Source organism: Rattus rattus, chromosome 18 (genome assembly GCF_011064425.1).
Source record: "Rattus rattus isolate New Zealand chromosome 18, Rrattus_CSIRO_v1, whole genome shotgun sequence".
In the NCBI taxonomy this organism is placed as follows: Eukaryota; Metazoa; Chordata; class Mammalia; order Rodentia; family Muridae; genus Rattus; species Rattus rattus.
Genome location: NC_046171.1, coordinates 30,244,304 through 30,271,452, shown reverse-complemented (window position 1 = coordinate 30,271,452; position 27,149 = coordinate 30,244,304). Strand labels below are relative to the sequence as shown.

General features: G+C 40.3%; 2 protein-coding genes across 2 annotated transcripts in view; one reads left to right on the top strand and one right to left on the bottom strand.

Moving 5' to 3' along the window:
• Cep85l (centrosomal protein 85 like) overlaps positions 1 to 27,149 on the top strand; it is a 155,736-nt gene that overhangs the window by 81,348 nt on the left and 47,239 nt on the right. Inside the window, exons 2-3 of the mRNA XM_032888299.1 lie at positions 196 to 354; positions 10,051 to 10,838. Coding sequence (XP_032744190.1) covers positions 196 to 354; positions 10,051 to 10,838 — 947 coding nt within the window. The remainder of the gene's footprint in view (positions 1 to 195; positions 355 to 10,050; positions 10,839 to 27,149) is intronic.
• On the bottom strand, positions 14,265 to 16,406 carry Pln (phospholamban). The gene has a single exon (XM_032888298.1). The coding sequence runs from the start codon at positions 16,300 to 16,302 to the stop codon at positions 16,144 to 16,146; it is 159 nt and encodes a 52-aa protein (XP_032744189.1). The 5' UTR covers positions 16,303 to 16,406; the 3' UTR covers positions 14,265 to 16,143.

Here is a 27,149-nt window from a genome sequence, read left to right as displayed (position 1 = left end):
GGTGTATTTTCAGACAGATGTTGCCCGTGCCTTAGTGGTGTATTTTCAGACAGATGTCGCCCGTGTCTTAGTGGTGTATTTTCAGACAGATGTCGCCCATGTCTTAGTGGTGTATTTTCAGATGTCACCCATGTCTTAGTGGTGTCTTTTCAGACAGATGTCACCCGTGTCTTAGTGGTGTGTTTTTCCTTCCAGGCTCGGACTATTCATCAGCATGGTTACCTGGTAATGAATCATTATGGCAGGCCACAGCTGTTCCATCTAACCCCCGAAATAACCATATCCGGAGACACAGCATAACGTCTGACAGTGGAGACACTGGCATTGGCACTTCCTGTTCTGACAGCGTGGAAGGTAAGCTTATGGAGAACGGTGTGAGTGAGGTTATTCAAGAGACAGTTCTGAAGATTATAAGGAATATTTAGGTTGCTGGTAACATCCAGTATTGCTATAAATGAAATATCAAATTAAATTCTCTGTTTATATTCCATTTACCCTTGCACTCAAAAAAGATTTTTATTTTCAGCTATGCATTTCCAGAGCACGCATAAGGTTGATTGAGGACTAAAGTGATTTCCCATATACTCTTTATCGCCACACATATACATCCTTCCATAGTATCACTGCTCAACCGGAGTAGTGCATTCATCATGACAGATGAAACTTCTTTTGCCACTTATTACTGTATTACTTACTTTCTGTTGCTTTGATGAGGCTCCCGATGACGGAGGCAATTACTAAGAGAGAGGTTAGAGCTTACAGTTCTGGAGGGTTAGTATGTATGGTTGGGGAGCAGAGGTCATGGGCAGTAAGCTGCTGGAACAGTGGCTGAGAGCGCACATCTTGGGCTCTAACTAAGAGGCAGAGAGTGGGAAGGGCTGGAGTCACTTGTACCTCACGCCTGCTCCAGTGACTGACTCACCCTCCTCAACAAGACCACACCCCAATTCTTCCCAACAGTTCTGTCAACTACTCAAATACTTGAGCCTATGGGGCGGTGCCATTTGAATGCACCACAGTTGCACTTGATTGATCAATTGTCATTATACCTTTAGAGGATTTTGAATTATCTAGGAGATACACATCTGAAGGGGGGCAGAGCTTTGAGGGTGTTTTCATTATAGTTTAACTGAGGTAGGAAGAACTGGGTCCTAGAACACAGTTTTAAAAAAAAAAAATGGAAAGAAAAACAGTCATATGAAGATAAGAAAGAAAATATTTGGAATTATCAAATTAGTAACTTAAACCATTGTTAGCATTTGGGCATGATGGCCCATTGTTAATCCCAGGACCTGAGAGACATAGGCAGGCAGATATTTGTGAGTTGCAGGTAGCCAGGGGCTACCTTGCCCCTTTACCCTAAATTGTTAAATTTGTTAGAAGGCCCCATGTAGCTAAACCCTAGATCAGAACAATCTAAGGGCCCAGGAGGCCTTAGAATGGCGGGCGCTGCACTTCAGGTTTACAGGCTGCTGTTGTGAAGCCCTGCTCTGTAGTCTGTGTCTGTGCAGATCAGTAGGGAAGAGTCACCTTACTTCCTTGAAGTCCCTGCTCTGTAGTCCGTGTCTGTGCAGATCAGTAGGGAAGAGTCACCTTACTTCCTTGAAGGTTTCAGAGACTGTCTAAAAACAGGATGTTGGGAAGCCCTTCCCTCTGAAGGCCTTAGGGGAAAGCATCCCAGTTTCTGGCAGCCTGTGGCATCCTTTCCTGGTATTTGTCTTTTTTTCATGACCCCTTTGTCTTTAGATCTTGCTTTCTTCTCCTTATAAGGTAAATGGGATTTGAAAACACCAGTCAGTGGCATTTGTGTCTGCCTAATTCTATCTGATATCTTCATTTTGATTTCATCTGCAAAACACTGACTTTCAAATGAATTCATATTTACATGTGTGGGGGTGGGGGGAGAACAGACAGATACGAGAGAGAGAGAGAGAGAGAGAGAGAGAGAGAGAGAACGATTTTAATGTATCTTAAGTAGGATGTGACATATTAACAGACGCTGTTCAATCCGTGACATTTTATACATCGTATGAGGCTGAAAAGAGTACAGAGGAGCATGAAAAGTGCTAGGGGGTCGTTGGAATTCAATTGAATTTAAAAATAAAGCAGGGGTTCTGGGCTTGAAACTTTTAACAATGTTTTTGGTCATTCTCATTAATAAACTTTAAAAGTTATTAATAAACATACTGATGTGGCAGAGATGACAGAACAGGGGTCTAGAAGTTGCAGAGTGAATGCTCTGTTTCCTTAAGGTTGTCTTCAATGTTTGTGTCTTAAGTAGCTTTTTCTCTTCCTTAATTTTAGAGGTTCCAGTGTAATGCCGTCTCAGATAATGACTTGAAGTCTAGAGAAAAGTTATGTAGCTCTTGAAGAGTTGACTTAAAAGCTCAATAATTGCCGAGTGAATTCCTTAAGCTCAAAAGAACATATTAACCAGAGAACTGATTATACAGAGAATATACTGTTAATCGATTATACAGAGAATATACTATTAATCGATTATACAGAGAATATACTATTAATCAGAGAACTGATTATACAGAGAATATACTGTTAATCAGAGAATTGATTATACAGAGAATATACTATTATCAGAGAACTCCAGAGCTCTCCAGCCTGAAGCCTTCTTTTCTCAGTTTAGCTAAGAGAACTTTAAAATGTCTTTCGTGTATCTCAGGGCCTGTAGAGACTGGGGTGCTGCTGTCTTCCTAACAGTGACTAGCAGAACATTCAACAGCCTTCACCGAGGAGACTGTAGTTTTCATAGTTTCCCAGAACTCCTGATTTTTCCTGTGCATTATTACTATTATCATTGTTGTTATTATCAAACTTCCATTATTAGTTTGTGCTTTCACTTCCAAGCTACTTCATAACTGTGGTTTTGCCACTTTAATGAATTACAGTGTAAATATCTGATTTGCAGAGCATTTGATGCCCTAAAGGGGTCCTGACCACAGGTTGAGAACCACTGTCCTAGAAGATAGTATTATTTGCTTATTCTTCCTATATGGTAAAGCCTTCAAGATGCGAAGACAATGCAAGTAGGGTAGACATTTTAGGAAGGATAAGGAATATGAAGAATTGTGACTACGAATGAGATAGAAGACTGAATATGGGTAACGGAAGCTTGACATTTCTATGGAAAATGAATCAGAATTGTGGCTTGAATGATGAATTTTACATAGTAGTTTGAAAGAGAATGGCCTCATAGGCTCAGATGTTTGAACACTTGGTCTCTAGTGGTGCTGCTTGTGTAGGCAAGGAGGTGTGGCCTTGCTGGAGGAGGTGGGTCAGCAGGGGTGGTTTTTGATGGTTCAAACCTGGAGCCACTTCAGTTCATGCTGTGCGTGTGCCTGTGGTTTAAGATGTGAGCTCTCAGCTTTCTGCTGTGACCTCGCCTCTGCTCTGCCATTCTGGACTCAGCCCTCTGCAATGTGAGCCCAGATAAACTTGCTCATAAGCTGCCTGTCTTTTGTGATGTAACACTTGATTCTTGGCGTATATTTCCTCTTCTGAATTGTTGTTATGCCTTTCATGATTCCTGTTGTGTGAGAGCTGGGCTGTGTTGTGGTTCCCTGTGTTCTTTGACAGATGTCTCCAAGTCCAAAGGTTGATTTATAAATGTCCTTTTTCATTATTAAATTTGCTTCATGGCATATCTTTTTAGTAAGGCCTAAAAATAACTACTATGGAGAATTGCTGAATGCCGTGAGTAACCTTGTGTTAGGACACAGTTTATAGATGGACGTCTAGTATAACGTGAGCTTTAGTACACTGTTCGCTGGGCTGCTTTATGACATGTTGTATGAAAGTGATGTATATGCTTCACACACTCAGTCCTTGGTTCCATAAATTGTCATCTATTAGCCAGGAGCCCATATTTTTATTATTTATAAAATTAACCTAAGCTTGCTTACCTAATTTTTCTTCTTTCTTTGGTACTGGGGGTTGACCTAGGGCTTTGCACACATTGGGCAATGTCTGACCATTAAGCTGTGCCCACAGCTAATCTACCTGTGTTCAACATATACTACAGAACATGTCTGCAACAGCCTCTGGAGGACTTAGCTTCTTTTTCTAGTCACGGCTTTTTACTACAGCCCTGACTTGAGAAGTCCCTCCCAGGGCATGTATTGTCATATTAATTTTCTAAACAATGTACATTTTGTTTAAGTGTTACCAAATGTAATCTGAACTTACTTAAAAATTTCAAATAAAACATTCCACAAAGTACTTTATAAGCTTTCTTCAAGCCTTTTGTTGGTTGTTTTGTCCAAACAATACTCTACCATGTCTTATAATTCAGAGATTTAACCACTGTAATTTACTTAGGGTCTAATTTATTCCAGTCATTACTTCTCTTTATAAGACAGTTATAGTTGAAGATTATCTATACACTAAATGCCAGTTCAACTTTTGACTCTAGATAAAACTACATGTATTAGTCTTTTTGTTTTGATTCATTGCTTTATATACTACATGTATAAAGCCAGTCAACAAACATTGAACTGTCCCAAACAAATGGCATGACTCCTGCTAGGTGTGGTTTCAGGCAGTTTATTTGTCTGTAAAACACAACACAACCTCACTTTGTCCTTACTATCCCGCACAACCTTTAGTAGTAATTTTTGGGTTATTTTTAAAGAACACTTATAGTAAAGAAAGCTACAGATAGAAGACAAGTTTTTGTTTTTTGCCAATTTCCTGTGCTAATTTTCTTGGGGATGATAGGCTTCTCTAATTAATTTCATTTATTTTAAATAAACAGATCCAAAAAAATAAAGTCTTGTTAATCATATCTTCATTAAATGTTTATACTGATAATAGGTCATTATCAGTGAAGTGTTTCCAGCTCATTCTGTATATTTCTATGAGAGGATCACTTGATACATTGTTTTCATCTTAGGGCAAAATCTAGGGCTCTCTCTGAGGTAAGAGTTTCCTCAGTCACGTATTTGCTTAGCTGTGCCTTAGTGTCTCCTGTGTGTTAGATCCAGTGCTATCTAATTGTTAGAAATGAAGCAGCTATTTCTCCTGGTTGGTAACAAACATCTGTCTTGTGCATTATAGGAGAAACTCACAGAATGATGTTTAAGCAGTCAGAAGATGGTAGGTGCTGTCTGGGCAGGCTCAGGGAAATGTAGTATTGGTGGAGAGATCAGCTTGATCAGAGTCTGGGAGTGAGAGGAGTACTGGGGTTTATGTGCTAGTGTGACTGATAGGTCATAGAAAAGCTAAATTGGATGTCAAGGGATTGTTGGTGTATTTGAGTAGCAGTTGATGGTAACTTGTTCACAAGAAGAGACTGAAGCAGCAGCAAATGAGATCACTCAGGTGATTAAAAAAGACACACACACACACACACACACACACACACACACACACACACACACACACACACATCCCAAATCTTAAAAAACCAAAACCCCAAAACTGTACCTTCTCTTCCTGTTTTTTGGGCAAGGTCGTATGTATCCCAGGCTGGCTTGAACACAATATATAGCCAAGGGGTTACAGGCATGGGTCATCAATACTAATGACTTTGAGATGTCACAGCACTTGTGGTCGTAACAGGAGTGAAAATGTCTTCTATGCTAGGTGTGGTAGCATACATCTCTGTCAGACTTGGAAACCTGAGGCAGGGGGATTGTGAAATCCAACCAGAATGGGATACAAAGAAAGTTTAAAATAAACTTCATCTATATACTAGCTAGACCTTATCTTAAAACCAACTGAACAGAAAAGCCATATATTTTCAATATAATATACTCGATATATGATTAAAATTTTATCCGTGAGATCCTGGGGTAAAACCCAACCATTTTAACTCAGAGCAGTGTGGTAATGTGTCCAGAGGGCCCAGTGTTCCAGCAGCGGAGCCGACATTCCCCACATCTCACTCTGTGGCTTTTCTTTTGAACACCCCTCCTTCCCATGTGCCTATGCTTGGAAAGGACATGGAGGAGAGAAGACCGGAGTGTTGTCTGGTGTTGTCTAGCAACACTGGATTGAGAAACAGCCCAGGATTCTATTTTGAGTCCTATGCTGGGTTAGCTAACATAATCTGTGGGTCCCTTCTTAAATTGCAAATGCCTGTAGGTCAAAGCACACACAGAATATTTAAGAAAATTTACCTAAAAATACAGATTACTTAAAGTATTAATTTAAAAAGGAAGGTATTATTTGTGGTGTAAAAATGTGTTGTAGTAAATATATAAAAAAAGCTACCATCCTGCGCTAGTGCCAGGTCTGGTGGGCTGCATGGTACCTGCAGGACATTTTTATCTTAATCAGCAAAGCATCTCAACTGCTAAGCTCCCGATCTCTACCCCACACCGCTCAGCTACCCCCTGAGCCCAGCAGCAGCCGCCCTCTTGCAGCGCTCATGCTGCAGACTCCGCTCACAGTCCCAGCATCCAACCCCTGTGGTTAGAGTCACAACTCCCAGTAACCGTTAAAATCAAAACTCAATAAGTTTGTAATTTAACAATCAGATTTATCAGTAAATTCAAACTCCATAAAAGATCTGTACGATAAACTCACAACCAATTGGTAATGATATAAACTGCCCACCTAGATAAGACAGTTGTCCTACAGAGATCCATCCGTTATGAAATATTCATTTCATCAGGCCACACAGATCTGGGTCGTCCTTCTCTGCCTCCATCTTGGTTCTTCTCTTCTTTCTCCTCTCTCTCCTCTCTTCAGAACTCTGTGCCTGCCTTACTCTTTCCCTGCCTGATCACAGGCCTTGCCTTATCCTGTGCCAGCCCCTCACCTGCACAGACATCAGCTTCAAAAGTGTTCTTCCCAGATGTTACATGCAGTACCCTACGAGTACAGCATTAGCAAGAAAGTTAGAGAAAAATAAAGCTTGTTCTTGTGTGTGAAAATCATTGCCCTGTGATTAAAGTATTATTCATATTGTCTAATTGTGCTACTATATTTTAAACCAGAATGTCTTGATTTGAGATTTTATTTTTAATTAAAACTCATGATTATTATCAGTTGGATCTAAGACAGAATTTTTTTTTTGCACTTAATTCATTTTTGCTATAGGAAAAATAGATCAGAAAAGATGCAGAGGAGGGGAAGTTTCTATATATGAGAAGATAAGAATCAGTGTGCTCACAGATAAAATAATACACTTTTGAAACAGAAAGTTGAGATTTTGTTAAAACGTCAGAAATGTTATCTGAAATGTAATTCATTTACATTGCTAGGTTACAGTGATGTCCTTAAATGGTCTTAGTGGCCATCACTGGCTCTTTACGGTCTCCTGAGCGTTCAAACGCTGTTCCCGAGTTTGTAGAAGCACTGCTTCCAGCCAGTTTCAGATTAAAACTGCTTCCAGCCAGTTTCAGATTAAAACTGCTTCCAGCCAGTTTCAGACTCCTCTGATGGAATTTAAATGTGGGCTAGATTACATCGCAGTAACTTGCATTTGAGATTTGTGTTTAAGTAAAGCAATTTAAAGCGTACCAGGAATTACCTTGTATTTATCTTTAATTAGATTTCCTGGGCAAATGTTATTTTTAAAGGATCAACACAATTAACAGTTTCTAGATGAATCTTTTGCCTCAGAAATAACAGTCAGCCCCCAGATGCTCATGCTGTCATATATGTGAGGCCTTGTTTGTTTATTCATGTCCTGTATGTGCATGTTAAGAATGTATGCATGTGTAAAAATAGACCAGCTTCTGATTTTTAATTTTGATGATAATGAACTCTAAATGTTATATTAAGTTATAGTAAGTTTTAAGATAAATTCTTATATTTATCTTAAAACTGTGGATATTGGTTGTGGTTGACTTTGGAATATGTAAGCTTGAAGACTTTAGAACTGGAGTCATACCCAGGGGAGTGGTGTTTTCATGAATTGAGCAGTAGAATGCTTGTTTAAGTGCTATTTCTGAGGCCCATTTACCAGGACTGATTATGATTGGTGTAAGAGCATATTCCAGGTAACCTTTTTGCATGCTAAGGCTTGAGAATTCCTAGCAAGGAACTTCTAGGAGTAGCTTTTGTCCTTAAGATCATATTCTACAGACACAATATTTTGGTTGCATTCAGATTTTTAGTGAATTCAAGAGTAGTGGTAAGGAAGTGGCCCAGTTGGTGAGGTGAGCCCTGGCTTCCCCCCAAGCACCTCACAAAACATACAGTGCTGTCCACTTGTAATTCTTAGAGGGGAAGGCAGGAGATCAGAGGTTCAAGATGATCCTTGGTTACATAGCTAGTTCAGCGTTTCTGGGTTACATGAGTCTCTTTCTCAAACAGACAAAAGACATTAAAAATTTAACCCGATGAAGTGGCTTTTATTGCCAATTATTGATCCTTTATGCAACTGAGAAATACCAAGCTACCAAAGCAGTTAGGAAAATGGCACATTGCTGGTCCCCAAGAGGCAGCTAAACCTGGTGATTAGGTTTCAGTGTCTTCAGTATCATGGAAAGTAGACTATCACCTGGTGTAGTATTCGCACTTCTCTAACAGTGTTCTGGAGATATTTCAGTCTCTTGAGTAGAAATATGGCCAAGTAATAAAACTCTATTCCCAGAAGAGAAATTAAGACCTCATGGAAAGTAAAATGTGAAAGCCAGGTTTTCCTTGGCTGAAGGGATTGTGGGAGGCCCAGCCACTCGGTTTCAGACATGAAAATGTGAAAAGGATACTGCGAATAGATGATGATGCCCCTGGAAACCAGTGGGTAGTCAACAGAAACCTCAGTTCCAGGGTTGTGCTCATGTGGTCTAGGAGGTCATGTAGGCCCTGGAAGGCTACAGTCAATTTACTGTTGCTAACTCCTCAGCACTGATTGAACTGTGTTGCTAGAGAGACTTCATAGGCATTGGTCTCAGGATGCTGAGAAATCAAGCTGGAACTGGGATGGAAGCCTCCTTCCCACTCTTCAGCTCTGTCTTCAGCTCTCTACTGCTAGACAGGCTGCAGACACAAGTGCTGCACGACTGACAGGCCAGGACACTGTGCCTTCTGGTGCAGTAATGCATGTCAGTAGTAGGGGAGCATGCGCTCTCGGATCAGTTTGTAGGCCTGCCCCATTGGAGGGAATTCACGCCAATTACCACCATCTTGGTCAAACACCTTTGGCCCTAGAGGGGAAGTTGCTGCTGTTTTTCTGCTATTTTCTGCTAATGATGTGTCCATCAGTCCATAGGTTTGTATCCATGATGTATGTGTCCAGTGTATCCAAAGGTTAAGTGCTACTGTCAGCTTTGGTTGGAGAAGCCCCTGTTTTTGCAGTAGGTAGCAATAACTGCAGAGACTTAGAACTGGTCAGAGTCCTGAGAATAAGGGACTGCTAAATGCTCAGCCACAACAGGAATTCTTTGTCGCCTACTTCAAGGCTCAGGGCATATTGCAGAAGAGGACTGAAAGGGTGTAGGAGCCAGAGAAGGAGTGGAGTGGATCGGAATGCTCTTGAGACTCTGACATCACCATTGCACAAGACCTGTGCAAGATTGTGCCTGCAGCATTCTGTCACGGGTGGGGTAGGGAGAGGGAAGAAGGGCCAGTGAACGTCCCTGCCCAGGCCCTCTAGGCAGATAATGAACGGTAGGTAGCTAGGGGACTAGGGCTCTTTAGACACCACTGCTCCCTGAGCTCCAATCACTGTCCAGTTAGGGGAGGGGAAGGTATTGTCTTCAGCGGGTAGCACTGATGAGGAGTGTGCGTGCTCTGTAAATTATCCCTCTCTAGAACCCTACAGCAGTAACCCTAAGGAAACTCACCTGTCCTTCAAGAGTGAACAGGTATAGGCACGGCCATAGAAGACGACTCTCGTGGGAGCAGAGGAGGGAACACTAGAGAGAGGTGGCCGGGGGAGGGAGGAGAATGTTAGCAAGTATGTTGATGTTGCCTTGTGTCTGATAACTTAGTTATAACAGTACTAGCTGTTTCCTCATTCTGAGGAAGAATGCCAGAAATCCACGCTGAGAAGCCACACTCAGATGTTACTTTGGCGTTTTGTGTTTATCCCGTCTTTAACCTGTTGGTTGGAACTGACTCGGCCGTCTTCTCTTGTTGCAGACCATTCAACTTCAAGTGGCACACTATCCTTCAAGCCTAGTCGATCGCTGGTTACTCTTCCCACAGCCCATGTGATGCCATCTAACTCCAGTGCTCCAGTTTCCAAACACAGGGAAAATCTACCGTCAGATGGCTCTAAATGGAGTACTAATCTCATGCAGACACTGGGAGACCACGGCAGAGGGGAGCGGGACTCCTCCCTAGACATGAAGGACTTCAGGCCCCTGAGGAAATGGTCATCTCTGTCCAAGCTTACTGCCCCAGAGAACCGCAACCAGAGTGGCATTGCATACACGCAAGAGTTGAGGAATGTCCTGGAGAAGACAGGGAAGGGCAAGGCTTTCACGTCCCACTTAAGGACCTTTGGGCCTAGTAGCTTACATGACAGTATGGAGATGCTTAAGCTGGAAGACAAGGAAATGAACAAAAAACGGTCATCAACTCTGGACTGCAAGTATAAATTTGAGAGCTGCAACAAAGATGATGTCAGAGTGTCTTCCTCTGCTCTCAGGAGACAGACTTTAGACATGACATACAGTGCCTTACCTGAGAGCAAGCCCATTGTGACAGGCTCAGAGGCTTTTGAGTCTCCAAAGTATTTAATGCTGGGCCAGCAGGCAGTAGGTGGAGTTCCCATTCAACCTTCTGTGAGGACTCAGATGTGGCTTACAGAGCAGTTACGGACAAACCCATTGGAAGGCAGAACCACAGAGGATTCTTACAGTTTAGCTCCTTGGCAACAGCCACAAACTGAAGAGTTTCAGCAAGGAAGTGAGACACCAATGCAGGTAAGGCTCAAAACCTAGTGTTTGCCTCCCCCCAGTGGTTGTTCTGTTCATTGCAGTAAGTGCACGACTGCACCCCAGGCTCGTTCTCCAGCTCTCACAAGTTAATGAGTGTAAGTGCCATAAAATTGACGCACTGTTTAGAAAGCTTACAAATCCTTTGAGATGAATTAACACGATAATCTTAAATATTGTACTTAACTTGGCCTTTATTGTCTCACTTGTTAAGTAGGCATAAAAATTAAATTTGTCCAGTCTAAGGAAATGTGAAACAAACAGAAGCTAACATGGAGTCATAGAAAGAAAAGGAATTTGAACAAATAGGTCATGGACTTTTTTCTGATTATGTCACATTTAGAACCTAGATAATTTTTTCTTCATAAGTTAATTTTTTATTTCTTTTAACCTGCATACAAAGTGTTTATTTCATTATAGGATTTTCATATATTCCTTTTCTTGGTCCTATGATTCCCCTCAGCCCACTTCTGTCCTACCATCTCCCCTTTCCCTTTTCCCTTTGCTCTGTCACATATATTCTGCTATCCTCTTTTTATTCTTCCTCTAGCTTAGACCTTTCCAGTTTCAGAACTGTTAACCCTCACATATACAAGAATTAAAGTCTCGATTACAAATATGAGAGAAAGCATGTGGTATTTGTCTGGGATGCCACATTTGATGAATGTAGTGATTTCAAGTCCCATTTGTTTTCTGCAGATGCCATGATTTAATTTTTCTTTATGGTCAAATAAAGTTGAATTGCATACATGTACCACATTTTCTTACATGCTTACAGGTTGGTGGATTTCTAGGCCGCGCTTATTTCTAGTCGCTATGAATATTAGTAAACATGGCTGTGTACTCATTTCTTTGGTAGGACTTTTGTAGACTCTTTGGGGACTTGGTCTGGTGTAGCTGAGAACTCAGGTGTCTTTTGACCTGGCGTTTAATTTCTTTGGGCCTTCTATAAAATGAGAAGGTGGAACCCAGCTATTTGTACTATGTTGATAATGCTTTCTTTGTATTTAAGCTTATAAGTCAGCTGCAATTTTCAAGAAATGAATGGAACATCAAGATTTATTGAATTAGTTTAAAGGGACTACATAACCACATACAGAGAAACATGGTGTATTAATCCCTGTTAGGTCTATGGAATAACATGCTAGTAGGTAAATTTCTTGATAAGATATGCACTAAGGAGAACAATGCTCAGTTTTGAATCTTCGTAGAACACAGTAGAGGGAGAAACTCCTATACAATTTGGAGCAGTGTTTCTCAACCTATGGGTCCCAACTACTTTGAGTGGTTGAATGGCTCACAGGGTCACCTAAGACTATCGGAAAACACAGATGTTTACATTATGTTTTATAACAGTAGCAAAATTATGTGGTTGGGAGGTCACAACATGAGAGACTGTATTAAAGGGTCGCAGCATTAGGGGGGTTGAGAATCACTGCGCTAAACCATCCAGAGAGGGGAGGTGGTGTAATACTCGAAGCCTTTTCCTCTGTGGTTGAAGAAAACCATCTACCTTTATTTGGTTTAGGATGTAGTTCACCACTAGTCTTGGCTTTTTTTCTTTGCGTTTTGGTATCTCACCCATAATACTCCAAATTGTCTCTGTAAGGTTGTGATAGTCTTGACTTTGTTTAGGAGAGAATGCCTAATTTAAATGTGCCCCTTTTCATTCCTTGTTTTCAAGGAGGGGTGTGAGAATGTAGATCTCCTCGACACATACAGTAACCATTAGATTCTCTTAAGCTCACAGTGGATCTGCCCCATGGTGGTTAAGTAGTGAACTATATTGCTAACTTTGTATTTTCTCATGTTCCCTGGGCTGTAGCTGTTAAAAAATGGACATGAAATTTTGTCTTACGTGCTCTACTATGTTCATAGCAGCCTTATTTATAATAGCCAGAAGCTGGAAAGAACCCAGATGCCCTTCAGCAGAGGAATGGATACAGAAAAGGTGGTACATTTACACAATGGAATAGACAAATGGTTGGAACTGGAAAATATCATCCTGAGTGAGGTAACCCAATCACAGAAAAACACACATGGTATGCACTCATTGATAAGTGGCTATTAGCCCAAATGCTTGAATTACCCTAGATGCATAGAACACATGAAACTCAAGACGGATGATCAAAATGTGAATGCTTCACTCCTTCTTTAAAAAGGGGAACAAGAATACCCTTGGCAGGGAATAGAGAGGCAAAAGATTAAAAACAGAGACTGAAGGAACACCCATTCAGAGCCTGCCCACATGTGGCCCATACATATACAGCCACCCAATTAGACAAGATGGATGAAGCAAAGTGCAGGCCGACAGGAGCTGGATGTAGATCTCCCCTGAGAGACACAGCCAGAATACAGCAAATACAGAGGCGAATGCCAGCAGCAAACCACTGAACTGAGAATAGGACCCCGTTGAAGGAATCAGAGAAAGAACTGGAAGAGCTTGAAGGGGCTCGAGACCCCTTATGAACAACAATGCCAAGCAACTAGAGCTTCCAGGGACTAAGCCACTACCTAAAGACTATACATGGACTGACCCTGGACTCTGACCTCATAGGTAGCATTGAATATCCTAGTAAGATCACCAGTGGAAGGGGAAGCCCTGGGTCCTGCTAAGACTGAACCCCCAGTGAACGTAGATTGTTGGGGGGAGGGCAATGGGGGGAGGGTGGGAAGGGGAACACCCATAAAGAAGGGGAGGGGGAGGGATTAGGAGGATGTTTGCCCGGAAACCGGGAAAGGGAATAACAATCGAAATGTAAATAAGAAATACTCAAGTTAATAAAAAAAATTTGTCTTTATATAAATCATAAAGTGGTTTGATCAGTTAAGGTATTCTCAATCATGTTAGTGGAGAATTTTCTGTTTTTTTAAATGAAGATTTTGGTTAAAAAACATAAAAGACTTTTTTCTTTAAAATGAATTGTGAATGAACAAAGTCTGGCTTGTAGCTTGTTTTATGTTCTTTGAAAAGAAAAAAATTTTCAGTTTCATTATTTTTGCATGCTGTTTTGTCTTTAACTCTCCAGCTGAGACAATGTGCATACTGAGAAGGTGACCATGACATGCGGTTGTAGTTTGTGACACAGTGGGTAGCTTGAAGTGTCTACTAGTGGATACATGCTCTGTGACTTGCTTTGTCTGTATCTCTATTTCTATGTCTATATGGATTATCATGTACTTTCAAGATATTAAAAACCTGGTATAGCATATAACCAGATCTTCTAATGTGACTGATTGCTTTCCTGCTTTGCCAGAAGATTCAAAATAACCAGAGGCTAAGCAGTACTGTTGTATGTACGTCCACTCTCTCATGTTTGTCTTAGGAAATCTTGATTTCTACTTTATTTGGGGAAAGTGCCCCCCCACTCTGCCCTTTACAACACAAAACTCTTTATAATGACAACATTTTATAGTAATAGCATTTAATCCGATAGCAATTGCACCAAAATCATAATCCCATCTGAATATAGGCCATTCTTATTGCATTTTACAGATAAACATTTAACTACTGAAATGTAAAAGGCATTAAACATTAAATGTTTGATGAGAAGAACTTATGAGTTGACAGTTGGTGTGATAGTGAGAATGTAAAGGGCCAGGCGCTTTTCACCTTCCTTTTCCTCTCAGCATGGCAACTACAGAACTTGTACATAATTCCACAGACCATTCACCAGTGCTTCTCAACCTGTGGGTTGCAACCCCTCACGCAAACCTCTGTCTCCACAAATATTCGCAATTCATAGTGGAGGCAAAATTACAGTTATGGAATAGCAACAAAAATAATTTTATTGTTGGGTTTCACCGCAACATGAGGAACTGTATGAAAGGGTCATAGCATCACAAAGGGAACATTGATTTAGAGATTATGTCATCCATGTTTTATAGATTCTGTGATGGGCACCCCCACCCCCAGCCTTTTCTGAAGAGAGCCCTATTAACATGGGACTCCTTTGTGGGCTACTCTTTAGATAATTTCTGAAGCCAGACATCTCCCTTTCTATCAGGGATTCGAGCAGTTCGAATCAGCATGCCTTCAGCTGCTCTGTTAGGGACCAAAGTGAATACTGATGCGCCGTATCTTCGTAGTAATCATTTGGAAAATATATCTAATTATAACTCTCCTAATAGCTGTTGTGTTGGTAGAATGCCTTGAGCTGGACTTAACACTGTGGGAGTGCACAGGAGAGGTGTAAACTGTTTTGTACTTGGATAACTTAAGTTAACTAAATTTTGGTGAATGTTTTCCAATACAGTTTTTAGCTCCTAATCTTTTAGTATTTATTGAGAGATATTAGGAATTTAGAAAGGGAAATTGAAACCGTGATTAGTAAGGATTGTAAAATAGAATCTCTAGTTCTTAAGTTAGGAAAGCAAGCCTCTCCTCTCTGGGGGATGCAGGAAAAGAGCTGGACCCCAGCACAGCTGTCCGTTGTTTGTTGTTATCATTTATTATCTGGAGAAGCCCGGCATACCCCAGGAGATACGTGCCAAGCCAACCTTCGGGTGAGGTTCTGGTGTTTTAGTGATTATCGCAACCACACAGTAAGATGTTCTTGCTTGCTGGTCAAACCCTAGAGAGAGCACATTTGTGGTTAATGTAAATGTGCTTGAATTCCACAATTAGTGGAAAAATTAGTGAAGATTTTTATATGAGAATATGTTTTTACATTTCCCTATTTGACTCTCATAAGCTTAAAAATATTAGTGTTTAGAAAAAGGGCACAACCTTTTTTCAAGGTATGTGTTCTGACAGTAATGACCACAACTTCTGAATCATCGTCATCGTCATCGTCATGGTCATCGTCATCGTCGTCTATGTGAGGACCCAGTGAGCTATTTTGAATAAGAACACTTCATTTAAATTATTATTTTCTACTTTGTGCAGACCTGAAGAATATTTAGTTCCTATTAAAAAAAAAAAGTGCTGGCAACGCAGTTTAAATTTCATTTATTCCCCAAACTGAAGCTATAAGTTGAACTTTCTAGTGCTGGGTATAGATAGTGAACTTTTTTTGTAGTGCTGTTTCAAAATTAAAATTCATACTTCATTGTCAGAAATATTTAGGAAAGACATTTATGACCACACTGAGGAAACGGGCAGCTACATTGTGCACACTAGGTCGTGGTAAAGTTTACAAGATCCAGCCGATGATCACACTGGCTACCCTCAGTCTCACTCTTAGTCATGACCGTGTTCCAGCAGGAAGGCGGCGGCACTGCCTCCCTCGTGGTGGAGGGCCAGGTTCTAAGCTGCGTTGGCATGGTGCAGGTCTGGGGTGGCGACAGCTTGTCACAGAAGCATCACAATGATGCAGATCAGCAGCAGACATATCAAGATGAGGCAGAAATTGATAAAGAGGTTCTGGAGGTTCTGACGCGCTTGCTGGGGCATTTCAATAGTCGAGGCTCTCCTGATAGCCGAGCGAGTAAGGTATTGGACTTTTTCCATGATGCCAGGAAGGCAAAAGTAGGAAGACAGATCTTTTTTAAGTAGTCAAGAGAAAGATAAAAAGTTGACAGCAGGCAGCCAAACGTGAGCTGTCTCCTTTTAGGAGGCCTGGAATGTAAAAATAGTAAAAGGATTAGGTTCATACTAAACCCATTGTCTGGATAGATAGGCAGTTTTGTACCGGTTCATGTTCCTTGGTGCTGTATTTTATCACCGTCTACAGCCCCAGCCTCTCTGCTCCTCTCATATGTTAGCGCTCGTCCTGGGTGAGCAGAGAGGCTGGAGGTTTGGCACCTATTACCTGATTCATGGAATGCTTCTTTGGGACGGTTTCCTTGGTTTTGTTTTTTTTAAACTGTTTCTCTGTAAACACAATTGGTATGAACATTTATTATAAATGTTTCGGAACTAATCTTATAACAAGATGCATATAGTAACTTATATCTCGGATCTTAGTTTTAGTTTGAAATCAAATGGTTAAGTGAAAAGTTAAATATGAAGTAAACAGGTTCTAGCGGCTTGCCATTCTCCTTTATGGTTTATGCTTTTGTGGAATCACACAGTGCATTTAATCATATACATATCCTCCTGACTCCTCCCACATACAGCCTCCTGGTCAGTGCTACTCTAAACAACAAGGTGGTCAAGTGCTGAAGACCGCCAAGCTCGGGAGGCACAGTAAGGGCTATGATGCTGAACTGTCCCAGACAGTTCCAGTTTTCAGCTAATCTTGATGGCCAGGGGGGGGGGTTGTGTCTGCCCCCCCCCCCCCAGCTCTTAAACTACTGCTGACCAAATAAAGCTTATTAACAGAAAATTAGTACAGGTTTAAAATAAACCAGTGAGCTGTCTAGAGGCAGCGGCTGCTTTGACTTCGAGATTATTATTGTTTATCACTAACATTTTATTTATTTATTGTTTGGACACAGGGTGTTGCTAGGTAATCCTGACTAGCCTAAAACTTACTACACAGAACAGACTGGCCTCAAACTGGAGGCCTCCTTTCTGCCTTTGCTGACTGAGTGAAGGAGTTACCAGGGCTGGTAGTTTTTTTTTTTTTTTTTTTTTTAAGGATACTGTTTACAATCAATTTTAAAACAAGAATATAAAATAAGGTGCAGTTATTTACTGTCTAGAGACAACAAGGTCTGATTGATTGAGAAATTGATTGAGAAGGGTTGATGCTCTCCGTCGGCTCTCAGCTCAGCTGTGGCCCCATACCCGAGACAAGTGCTGGCGAGTAGAGAGACGGGAAGGGGGAGATTTGCATCATGCAGAACCAGTTAGAACTTGGTATTTATTTTTAAAAAGAAACCATGTTATATGACAGTCAGATGCTGTAGTTCCCAGTTAGTTCTTCAACTTGGCTCTATTATATTTTGAATTTTGAAAGAGACTGGAGATTTGGCATGTGTCTCTGTCCTTCATGTATGTATGCCTGTGATAAGGAACCAAAAAGAGTCAATTTATATCCAACTGCTTTCAGGTGTTAGTAATAACAGTTAACGTTTGTCTAGCGTGTGTGCATTGTTTAGGACAGGTGGCTGAATTTAGCCATAGACTTTTCAGTTTAAAAGATGGGAATTCAAACCTGGCTTCTTTAATAACTTTCATTTGAATTCTGCAGATAAAATACTATAGCAATAAAGTACCATCAAGTAGTATGTGCTCCTGTTAGTTTATTATAAATCTATGTAATTTATAGTGTTGGAGAGTATATATTTGACAGGTTTTTATAGGAGGATGCGTAATGCAGTACAGGTATGAGAAACACAAATGAGCACTGATAGTCCCTAGTTGAGCCTACATAGTTTTTATAATGTTTCAGTGATTATTAAAAGATGTGTTCACACCTGCAGTTCCAGTGTATGTGAGGCCATGGCAGGGTGGTAAATTTGAGTGCAGCCTAGATAGGGAGTGAAGCTGTCGCATGCACACGTGGAAGAGGAGCGAGCTTTTCAGTTCCTCCTAAAGCACGCACAGGAGCCATTCTCCATCTTGACATTTGGTGATTGAGTCACAGACACGCCTCATCTCTGTAAACACCGTATTCCCTTTTGTGACTGTGCCTTTTGCACACATTGTTCTGCCTCTGCCTGGAATGCCCTTTGCCCCTTTACCTCTTGATTCTCAGACAAAACTGCGTTGATCCTTAAAGCTCAGTTTAAGTGCTCTGTCCCAGTAAGACCTTCTCAGTCAATGAAGTAGACTCCCCGACCTGCTGAGCCTTAAGTCTAAAGTCTTGCTACGTCAGGCTGTGCTTTCAGTGTGTGTGTCCCTGCCTTGGGCTTCCAGTCTGTGCCTGAAGGGAGCAATGCTGATTCTGGGTCTCTGTGCAGAAAATCAGCGTGATTTAATTAAGTCAAACAGTTGAATGAGATTTTTATGACTAATTACCATATTTTTTATGACTAATTACCAATTTGATTCCTAGGATTTGATGTTGAACTCATCAGCACAAATGTTCTTAAGTCTCTTCTATTCATAGGTGAAGAAAATATGAGAATATGGCTTAGGAGGACTTTCCTAAATTAATGGTTTCTTGTTTAGCCCAACATTAAGTTGAAGTAGGCTTTGCACAAATGTATCTGTGAGATACAAAGAGATATGCTGTCAACTATTGAAAATATACTTTCAGGGGCTGGTGAAATGGCTCAGTGATTAAGAACACTTACTGCCCTCTCACAGGACGTGGGTCTGGTCCCCAACACTCGTTAGGCTGCTTGAAGCCAGCTGTAACTCTAGCTCAGGCTACAGCATCCCCTCTTCTGGTGTCTTTGGGTACCTTCACGCTTTCATACAGACACAGACATATGCTTAATGAAAACACACAAATACACCCAAATAAAAAAATCTAGAATAAAATAAACTATGATACATTTAGAACATCATGTAATAGCACTTTTTATTGAAGATTTGTTTCTATAGAGAAATTAGATATACAGGACACAGTGACGGGAAAAAAATAACGTACTTCTTGGCGAGCTTAGAAACGTGTCATAATTATTAAGTGATTTGTAACAAGTTTAAAGTAATGACTAAAACTGAGCATATATCCACTTTATATCATGGAATGTCCATGATATGCATGTAAATTTTTGGCTCAGTTTATTCTGTAGTGCTATAGCTGGGATTTTTTCTGGGTTTCTAAAACATGCGGGGTGGGGCTTTCTTTCCGAGGCTGAGAATTGAAAGTCAGGCATTCAGAATAGTCAGTTTGTAACCTGGGGTCAAGTGGTCACTTTGTGTTCTGCACTGACCATTACTCTGAGTTTGGAAATTCTGTAGTCTCTTCCTGTCTTATAGCAACACTAAGATTGGGTGGACAGTGCACAAAAATAGCATTTTAGGGTGTTCAGAAATAGTGTGCCCATCTTATTGGATGTTTGCTAGAGTCTCAGAGCCTGTTTAATTATAGACTAATTTAAAGTTTAATCCTTCTGACTTTTGTACCAGAGTTCTGAAAATATGGTGTGTGTTTGGTTGTGGGAGATATGAGATCCTGTCTTTTAGTTATGTAAGAAGCAGAAGAGTACCCACTGTTCTATGTATGTGGGATCTGTTCGCATCTTTGGAAGGGTTGAATGCTGTCACCAATCCTTTACTTTTCTTTCCTAGTGAGAACTTGTATGGTCTTTTCTCTCTCTCTGTTTAAAGAAGTTAAAATCGAAACTTAGGAAATTAAGTTCAAAAGTATGATTTTTGTATTTAATAGAAGGAGGAAAGAGGAAAAGTAATCCTTCAACTGTCATACTGCCAGGTTTGGCGGCCTGTGCCGTAGTCTTATCATTCTAGAGAGAGAGCAGAGGCAAGCTGAGCTCTGTGAGTTTAAGCCAGTCTCATCTGCACAGCAAATTCCAGGGCAACCAGGGCTTTCTAGTGAGACCCTGGCTACAAACAGACAAACACCGCCATATCCTTTGTTAGGAGCCTGTCGGGTAGAAGACATCACGCCTTGCAGGAGTCCTGAACTTTGTCTGCAGTGAACGTACTTCATGTCAACCTGTTAGCTGTGGTGTAAAGTTCCTGTAAGACTGCTGAGTTGTGAACTAGGAAGTTCTTTTGTCCCCAGCTTTGTTGTATCTGGTTGTGATAAAAATTCTGTAAACAGAATGAAATTGGACCAAATTAAAAATTTGGTCTGTTTAACTCTTTCCCTCTGAAGTTAGCTCATGGCTATTGCTGTTTTGTCTGTAGGTTTGTTTTTATTGATGTATATTTATTTTACATGTGAAATTAAACATATTTGTTTGAATTAACACAGCCCTGTTTTCAGACTGTGTGGTCTCGCCTGGTCTCTGTGTCACACTGGTTAGTTAGTCTTGAACTCTGCAGTCCTACTTTAGCCTGAGATTACAAGGGTGCCACCGTGAAAGTGCTTGTAGCCTTACATGAAGCTTCAGCGTCTGTATTTTTTTTCCCCCCTTCGGAGCTGGGGACCGAACCCGGGGCCTTGCGCTTGCTAGGCAAGTGCTCTACCACTGAGCTAAATCTCCAACCCCCCAGCGTCTGTATTTTTTAAAAAAGATGATGTGGGCAGAGAGTACTGGGGAAGTACTAAGGAACATTGAGCGGCACTTAGTAAACAAATCCCTGCTAAATAGTGCAGTGATGGACTCAACTCATCGAAAGCCGGAAGATGAAGTTCGAGCTCTAAAGCACTAGAGGTCCTCGGTTGACCGGGACTCTGTGAGGGGGCGGGGCACACACTCAGGCTTTATCTCCATTGTTTATTTAGTAATGTGTGCTTCAGAATTGTGCTGGGCCAGGGAGCTGAGGTACTACACACTCTTGGAACTGTCCGAAGAGACTGCTGTTATCAGCCGTGCTGCTGTGGTTTAGAAAGGTTACGTTCTTCAGCCCCAGCTCTAAGTTTTCACTTTTGTTGCTCTGATCAATGTGTGAATTCCTATATTAGATGAAAATTATTGTCATAGTGTAAATAGCAATGCAAAATTCATTCAGGAACCTTGAAAACAGTGACCTTGGGTAGTTTGTAAATTGTAAGAAATGGAATTGATGGAATGTAGGGATGGAATAGAGTATTGAAGCCTTTGTACAAAGTTATGGGAAAATTAATCTGATTTTTAGATAACAAGTTTAAATGGATTGCAGGTATATTTTTATCAGTGAAGCAAGCTAAATAATTGGATATTTTAATTTGACTGATTGTGGTATCTTAATGTCTGCCTTTGCTGACTAGAATTGCGTGAAAACTAAAGACGTCAGTAACTCTTTATGCCTGACTTGGAAGATAATGTTTAGAATATCATAGAGTAGTACAGATTCAACACTTGATGGCTCTTAAATGAAACGGAGGAATGCTTTTCAGTTAGCAGAAGTTTGCATCCTCATTTTTCCTTGAAGTAAGCATTGGTAGTGTTTAGCACTTGTGAGGATGATGGTGTGTCTTAGCCTCGCTAATCACCGTGGGAGTAGATGTGCAAATGACCTCTTCCTCAAGGTCTTGTATTTGCGCATAGCTCTGTGAACCTCATAGCCCTCACTTGTTTTAGAATCTGTTTTCCAAATTATGATGTAGAGATTTAAATACACCAAGAATTAAGGTAAAAGGGAGTTTTTGTGTGCACTTAGGAAATTGTTCTTTAGAATAAATACAATTACATTATCTAATTTATAGAGGTGATCTATAATTCTCACTTAATGTTTTAATATATAATTTAAATTATATAACCAATGCAAATATTATGTCTTAATTGGTGAGATTAAGAAATAATATTAATGTATGACCCAAATACAATAATTTTCCTTTATGTTTACTAATATATTGTTAAAATAATTTTGATTTGCTTTAGGAAATGACATTGATGTGACTCTTTTTGGTAAAGCAATTTTTCTCATTCCTTTTCCCATTATATTTCATAATTTGTATATTTTTTACATTTCTTCATTGATTTTATCTTTTTTTTTAAAGCATGTACCTTTATAAACAAAATACTTCAATGTCACCATAAAGCTGGTTTTGAACACATGGTTCAAGCATACCTGGCACTGTACTTTCTACTGAAAATTTTAACTACAGGCACTAATTATGCCATCCTCTTAACCTGCTAAAGATGCTTTGATAGCAGAATTTATATTTTTTCTAGAAGTTGTTTATATAAGGGAATTCTGGTGGGAAGAAACTCATTACCTACCCCCTACTCCACTGAAAAACTTTTGTACACGTCATTGAAATGTGGGAATGTTATTGATAGGCATTAAAGTAAAACGCAGGGACCAGGGAGACGGCTCACTTGCTGCCAGGCCTGATGACCCAAGCTCAGTTCCTGAAGCCTACGTGTGGGGGGAAAGAACTGACTCCTACAAACCCTCCTCTGACCTTCACACACGTGCAATTGTATGCTCCCCCCCCACACACAGAGTAAATGGATAAATAAAAATGTAAAAAAATGCAGAAATTTGCCAGATAAACTTGACACCAAGTGTCATTTGTACAATATCAAAGGAAACATATTTTTAGGGTTACAAATTTATTGAGAGGCCGGTTAGGGTTCCTTGGAGTTAAGAGCACATACTAGAGATGTTTTCCTGACAAGAATTCTGCGTAGGAGACAGCTGTGTTTGAGTTAGAATTACAGGAATTGAGAATTATAGAGGTCAGTTTTATTTAGCATTTATGTATGATAGGAACGTAAGTAGTAAAGTAAAAGTGAGTTTTTTCTATGTGATCTAATAGGTTTAAGAGTAAGAAAACATTTTATTTAATTGAGCTTTGTAACAAATAGCAATAATACAGTGTTGCATCTCCATTCCTGGATATTTTGTTTTACTTCTAAATTCATGGCAGGAAACTTAGGAACACTGGAGAGTAAAAATGTGATAAATGTACTCTATGTTAGAATGTATTCAAATTTCCTTAGAAATGTTCCTATGCCAAAATGCCCTTTTTATTTTTAAAAATGTTGAATTATTTTTTAGTCATTTAAAAACGATGTGTTTGTTTTAAAAATATCTAACTTTTTCTTTATAGAATCAAACTGAAACAAACTATTCTGTTTATTAAAATAAAAGTTCTAGAAGTATTTAAAGGTTGACTGGAATTTTTAGAGAGTAACAGTCATTAAGAGCATTTGAGAAGTAGTTTCCATTTTCTGTTCTTTAAAATCTCTTTTACTGTCTCACCTTAAGAGCTACAATGATATCATCAAGTAAGTGTGCTCAGCGTGCATGCCCCACAGTTATGAACAGCTGAGAATAAGCTGTGTCCCCCAGCAGTAAATAAGTGGCCTCATCCTGCATTGTTCCAGCAGAGCCACATAGCAAATGAAACCATTACGTTTGCATGAAAATTAATTTATCTCTACCAGCATATATGCTAATATAATATATATGCTAATATAATTGGGAGGTTTTTAAATCGGGAGTTCATATGTGCAAAACCAAAATAACCAAATGTAAGTAACCCAAACAGGCTGAATAGGATCTCTTTTAAAGTGGTCTAATTTTACTGTCAGTAAATGGGTAAGATTTTATTTAGAAAGTAAGCATTTTGTCATAGGTTCTTTTGTTATGTAGCTTTTGGAATTTAGGGGTTAGAATTCTTTTAAAAGTTTAGTAAGAGCGAATTACAGAAAGTAAGAATGTCCAAAGTCAGTGATACCGTGCCTTACCTTGGCTTCCGTGATCGTCACAATGCAGACTGTTCAGTTGTGTGAAGTCTGGGAGCTCAGCTGCGCAGCTTTCTATCCTAGGTTTATGGAAACAGTTGCAGTAGGTGGAGGAGAAAAAGCATTCTAGGGAGGTCTTATGACATCACATAGGAATCCCAACCTGTGATTGGTTAGCCATGCTCTTATCACAAGCAAACCTTAGCACTTACCCTTAGGTTTGGACATGCCTGTAACACGTTGTGCTTCACCTCTAGTTTTAATGTAGAGCTGCGAATGACAGATCCCTGAGAATAAAGTACGTCTGAAACGCAGCTTCACAGTGGCTACCTTTCCATGCAGAGCACACACCTTCAGACTTGGGGAGGCTCGCACCTGCTGCTGAGTGCCAGAGCTGAAATCCTGAGAGGGAACGCAGGAGGGAGGCTGCAGGCGCCACAAGGCAGGGTAGTGGAGCTGCCCTCAGAGCCTTGCTGTCAGAGCAGAGTGTTCTTAGGTGCTAGTCCAGGCCTTTCCCTGTCTTATTTATATTTGTGCTTTGTATCTCTCTAGGTACTGCTGTCTAGGATAGGTGAGAGAATGTGTATGAGGAAACTAGCATAATAATTACTTTGAGTTTTGAAAAAAAAATTTATAGAGGAGCAAATACATTTAACTTACATTCTCTTCAGTTAAGATTTTAACCAATGTTCTTATGAATGATTCTATATTTCATTAGGCATGTGTTATCTGCAGGAAGATGCAACTTATACATTTAAGGATTTTTTTTTTTATAGCTACATTGTGTTACCACAGAACGCAAACAGACTTTTAGTAAGCTGATACAGTGTCAGGAGCACCTTTTCTAGAAAGAAATGGCTGCAGGTTCCTGTCAGTTGTATGGCAGTGATGTGTTGACCAGGTTTCCAAGTGTTCAGATTTAAGTGTTGAGTATTTCTGAAAGTTTTTGACCTAATGTAGCATTTTTTTTGTCTGAAATGTAAGAAAAATTTTTTAGAAAGTCAAATGGCACTTGTGGGTCTAGAGTGGCTTTGAGAACTGGGTCGTGCTGCAGAGCCGACCATGTCCTGCTGTCTCCTCTCACGCTCCACCGATTTTATATTACATGTATGTAAATCAGCACATGTGTGGATCCTAATTTTTCAATTTCACTGTTTAGTTTTAGAGAACCTATGTGTAATTCTTAAAGTGCTTATAGCAGAGTAGACTCAGCCTCCCTCTCTTTCCTGTGGGTAAGGAAAATGTGTGACTGCAGCTGCTCCTGTGTCCTTAAATGGATATGATCTTGCCTTCTTGCAAAGCAAGATAAAACCCTCTTCTCCAGCAAATCTCTTGTTACTTAAAAGGTTAGCTAAAAGCAACTGAAAAATATTTTATCAAAGATCGTCTATAAATATTATTTAGGGACGGACATATTTATCATGTAAAAGTAAAGTGCCGACTGTTATTGCAAGAATTCCCTCTCACTGTGTGGAGAGCCAGAGCATCAGTGCTTGGTTCTTCCCTCTGTGCCTTACAACAGTTTCCTTTCTGCCTTTATGTGATTAAAAAGCATCCCATCAGTTGCCAATAGCAATGGCTGCTCGTCATGTGAAACCTTGGGACATGCAGGGCCTTACAGCACCTCATCAGAGGGAACAGGTGGGGAGGAGCAGAGGAGGTCTGGGCTGGAGCCGAGGTTAAGTTATAACTCTGGGGCACTTAGCACATCTGAGGGCAGAGCCATCATTGGGCTTTGCTCTCACACAACTGCGTATATCCACAATTGAGTTTTGAAGACCGTTATAAGTTAATCATTCAGGACCGTAACTACTTTTCCGAAGTCTGCTTTGTCTGACAAACACATACATTTATTTGAGAATGAAGCTTAGGAAAAGCTGAATTGAAGCTTGGTTGGAAAAGATAAGGAGTTGCTGCAGACTAACATCTTATTTACATGTTTGCAAGCTGGTTTAAAAACACACATGGCACAGACATGCACCCTTGGAGGGTTCCGACAGGTGAAAACTGGAATCTAGGTCACACTCTGTAGATGCGCATGAGGATCCGGACTCTTTGGGGTTGTCCTTTTCGGGATTAGCTGTGCTGGTCATGATTCCTATGGTGTTTTAGGAATTGGTTCTGTTTTACCAAGATTCTGTAAACAATCTGTTTAGTCGAAACGTTGGTCAGTTACTGAGTGCTGCTGGAAAACTGCTCCACTCGAGTCTTGGAAAACTTGCACAACTGTTCGTCAGTCTTCATTTGGAATCACTCATCACTGGAGGCGGCTTTGGGCACATGATGTGAAGAAATGTGTGGAATGGCATTGTGGCTGAGCGTTAGCAACAGGAAGTGTACACAGTGATGATCAGACGGTGACACACTATCCCCTTCACATACTGCTCTGTGTCCTTTGCCTTCAGAAAGCGAACTGGTGACATGGCCATGGATAGCCGCAGCTCAGATCCTTGAACATGCAGTCCAAGTGAAATGTTTGCTTATTCGGTTCTGTTTCCTGCAGAGCAGGCAGATTTATATGGTGAGAAAACTCCCAACGGTAGGAGGAGCCGAAGTGAGGAGAGCCTGTGTATTCATTTTGGACGTAGACCATAAGCTACTAAAATGCTAGCAGTCCATTTGGCTCCTGCTGTGGAAAGCGCAGGTCATTCTATAAGGTTTAGTGTCAGAATCTGTGGATTCTTCACCCATGGATCCAACCAACAGAAAAGAGAAAGTAATTCAGACAAGTTGCATTCTGAATATATATAGGCCCACTCTTTTATTATTCCATAAATAATAAATTAATAACTACTTACATACAATTTCTATTACATTCAATATAAGTCACATAGAAGTGATTTACTGGATATAGGAGGATATGTATATGTTTTCTGCAAATAATGTGCCCGCTGTTTTTATAAGGGACTTAACATTTACAGATTTTGGTATTCAAATTAGGACCTGTAGCTAACCCCCAAAGATACCAAAGGAAATCTATCATGGCAACTTGAGGCTTTTTGAAATACTGTATTTACCACTGTTTTGAAATTGCCTTAATTAGACCTGCTGATACTACTTAATGTATCAGTCAAGGTATGCATACCTGTTTTCCTGTGTCTTTGGAGGTAGCAGCAGAAGGAGAATGAGTTTCAAGGTCATCCTTAGCTACACAGCAAGCCCTAGGCCAGCCTGGGCTAAGTAAAACTCTGTCACAAAAATCCAAAGATATAATTA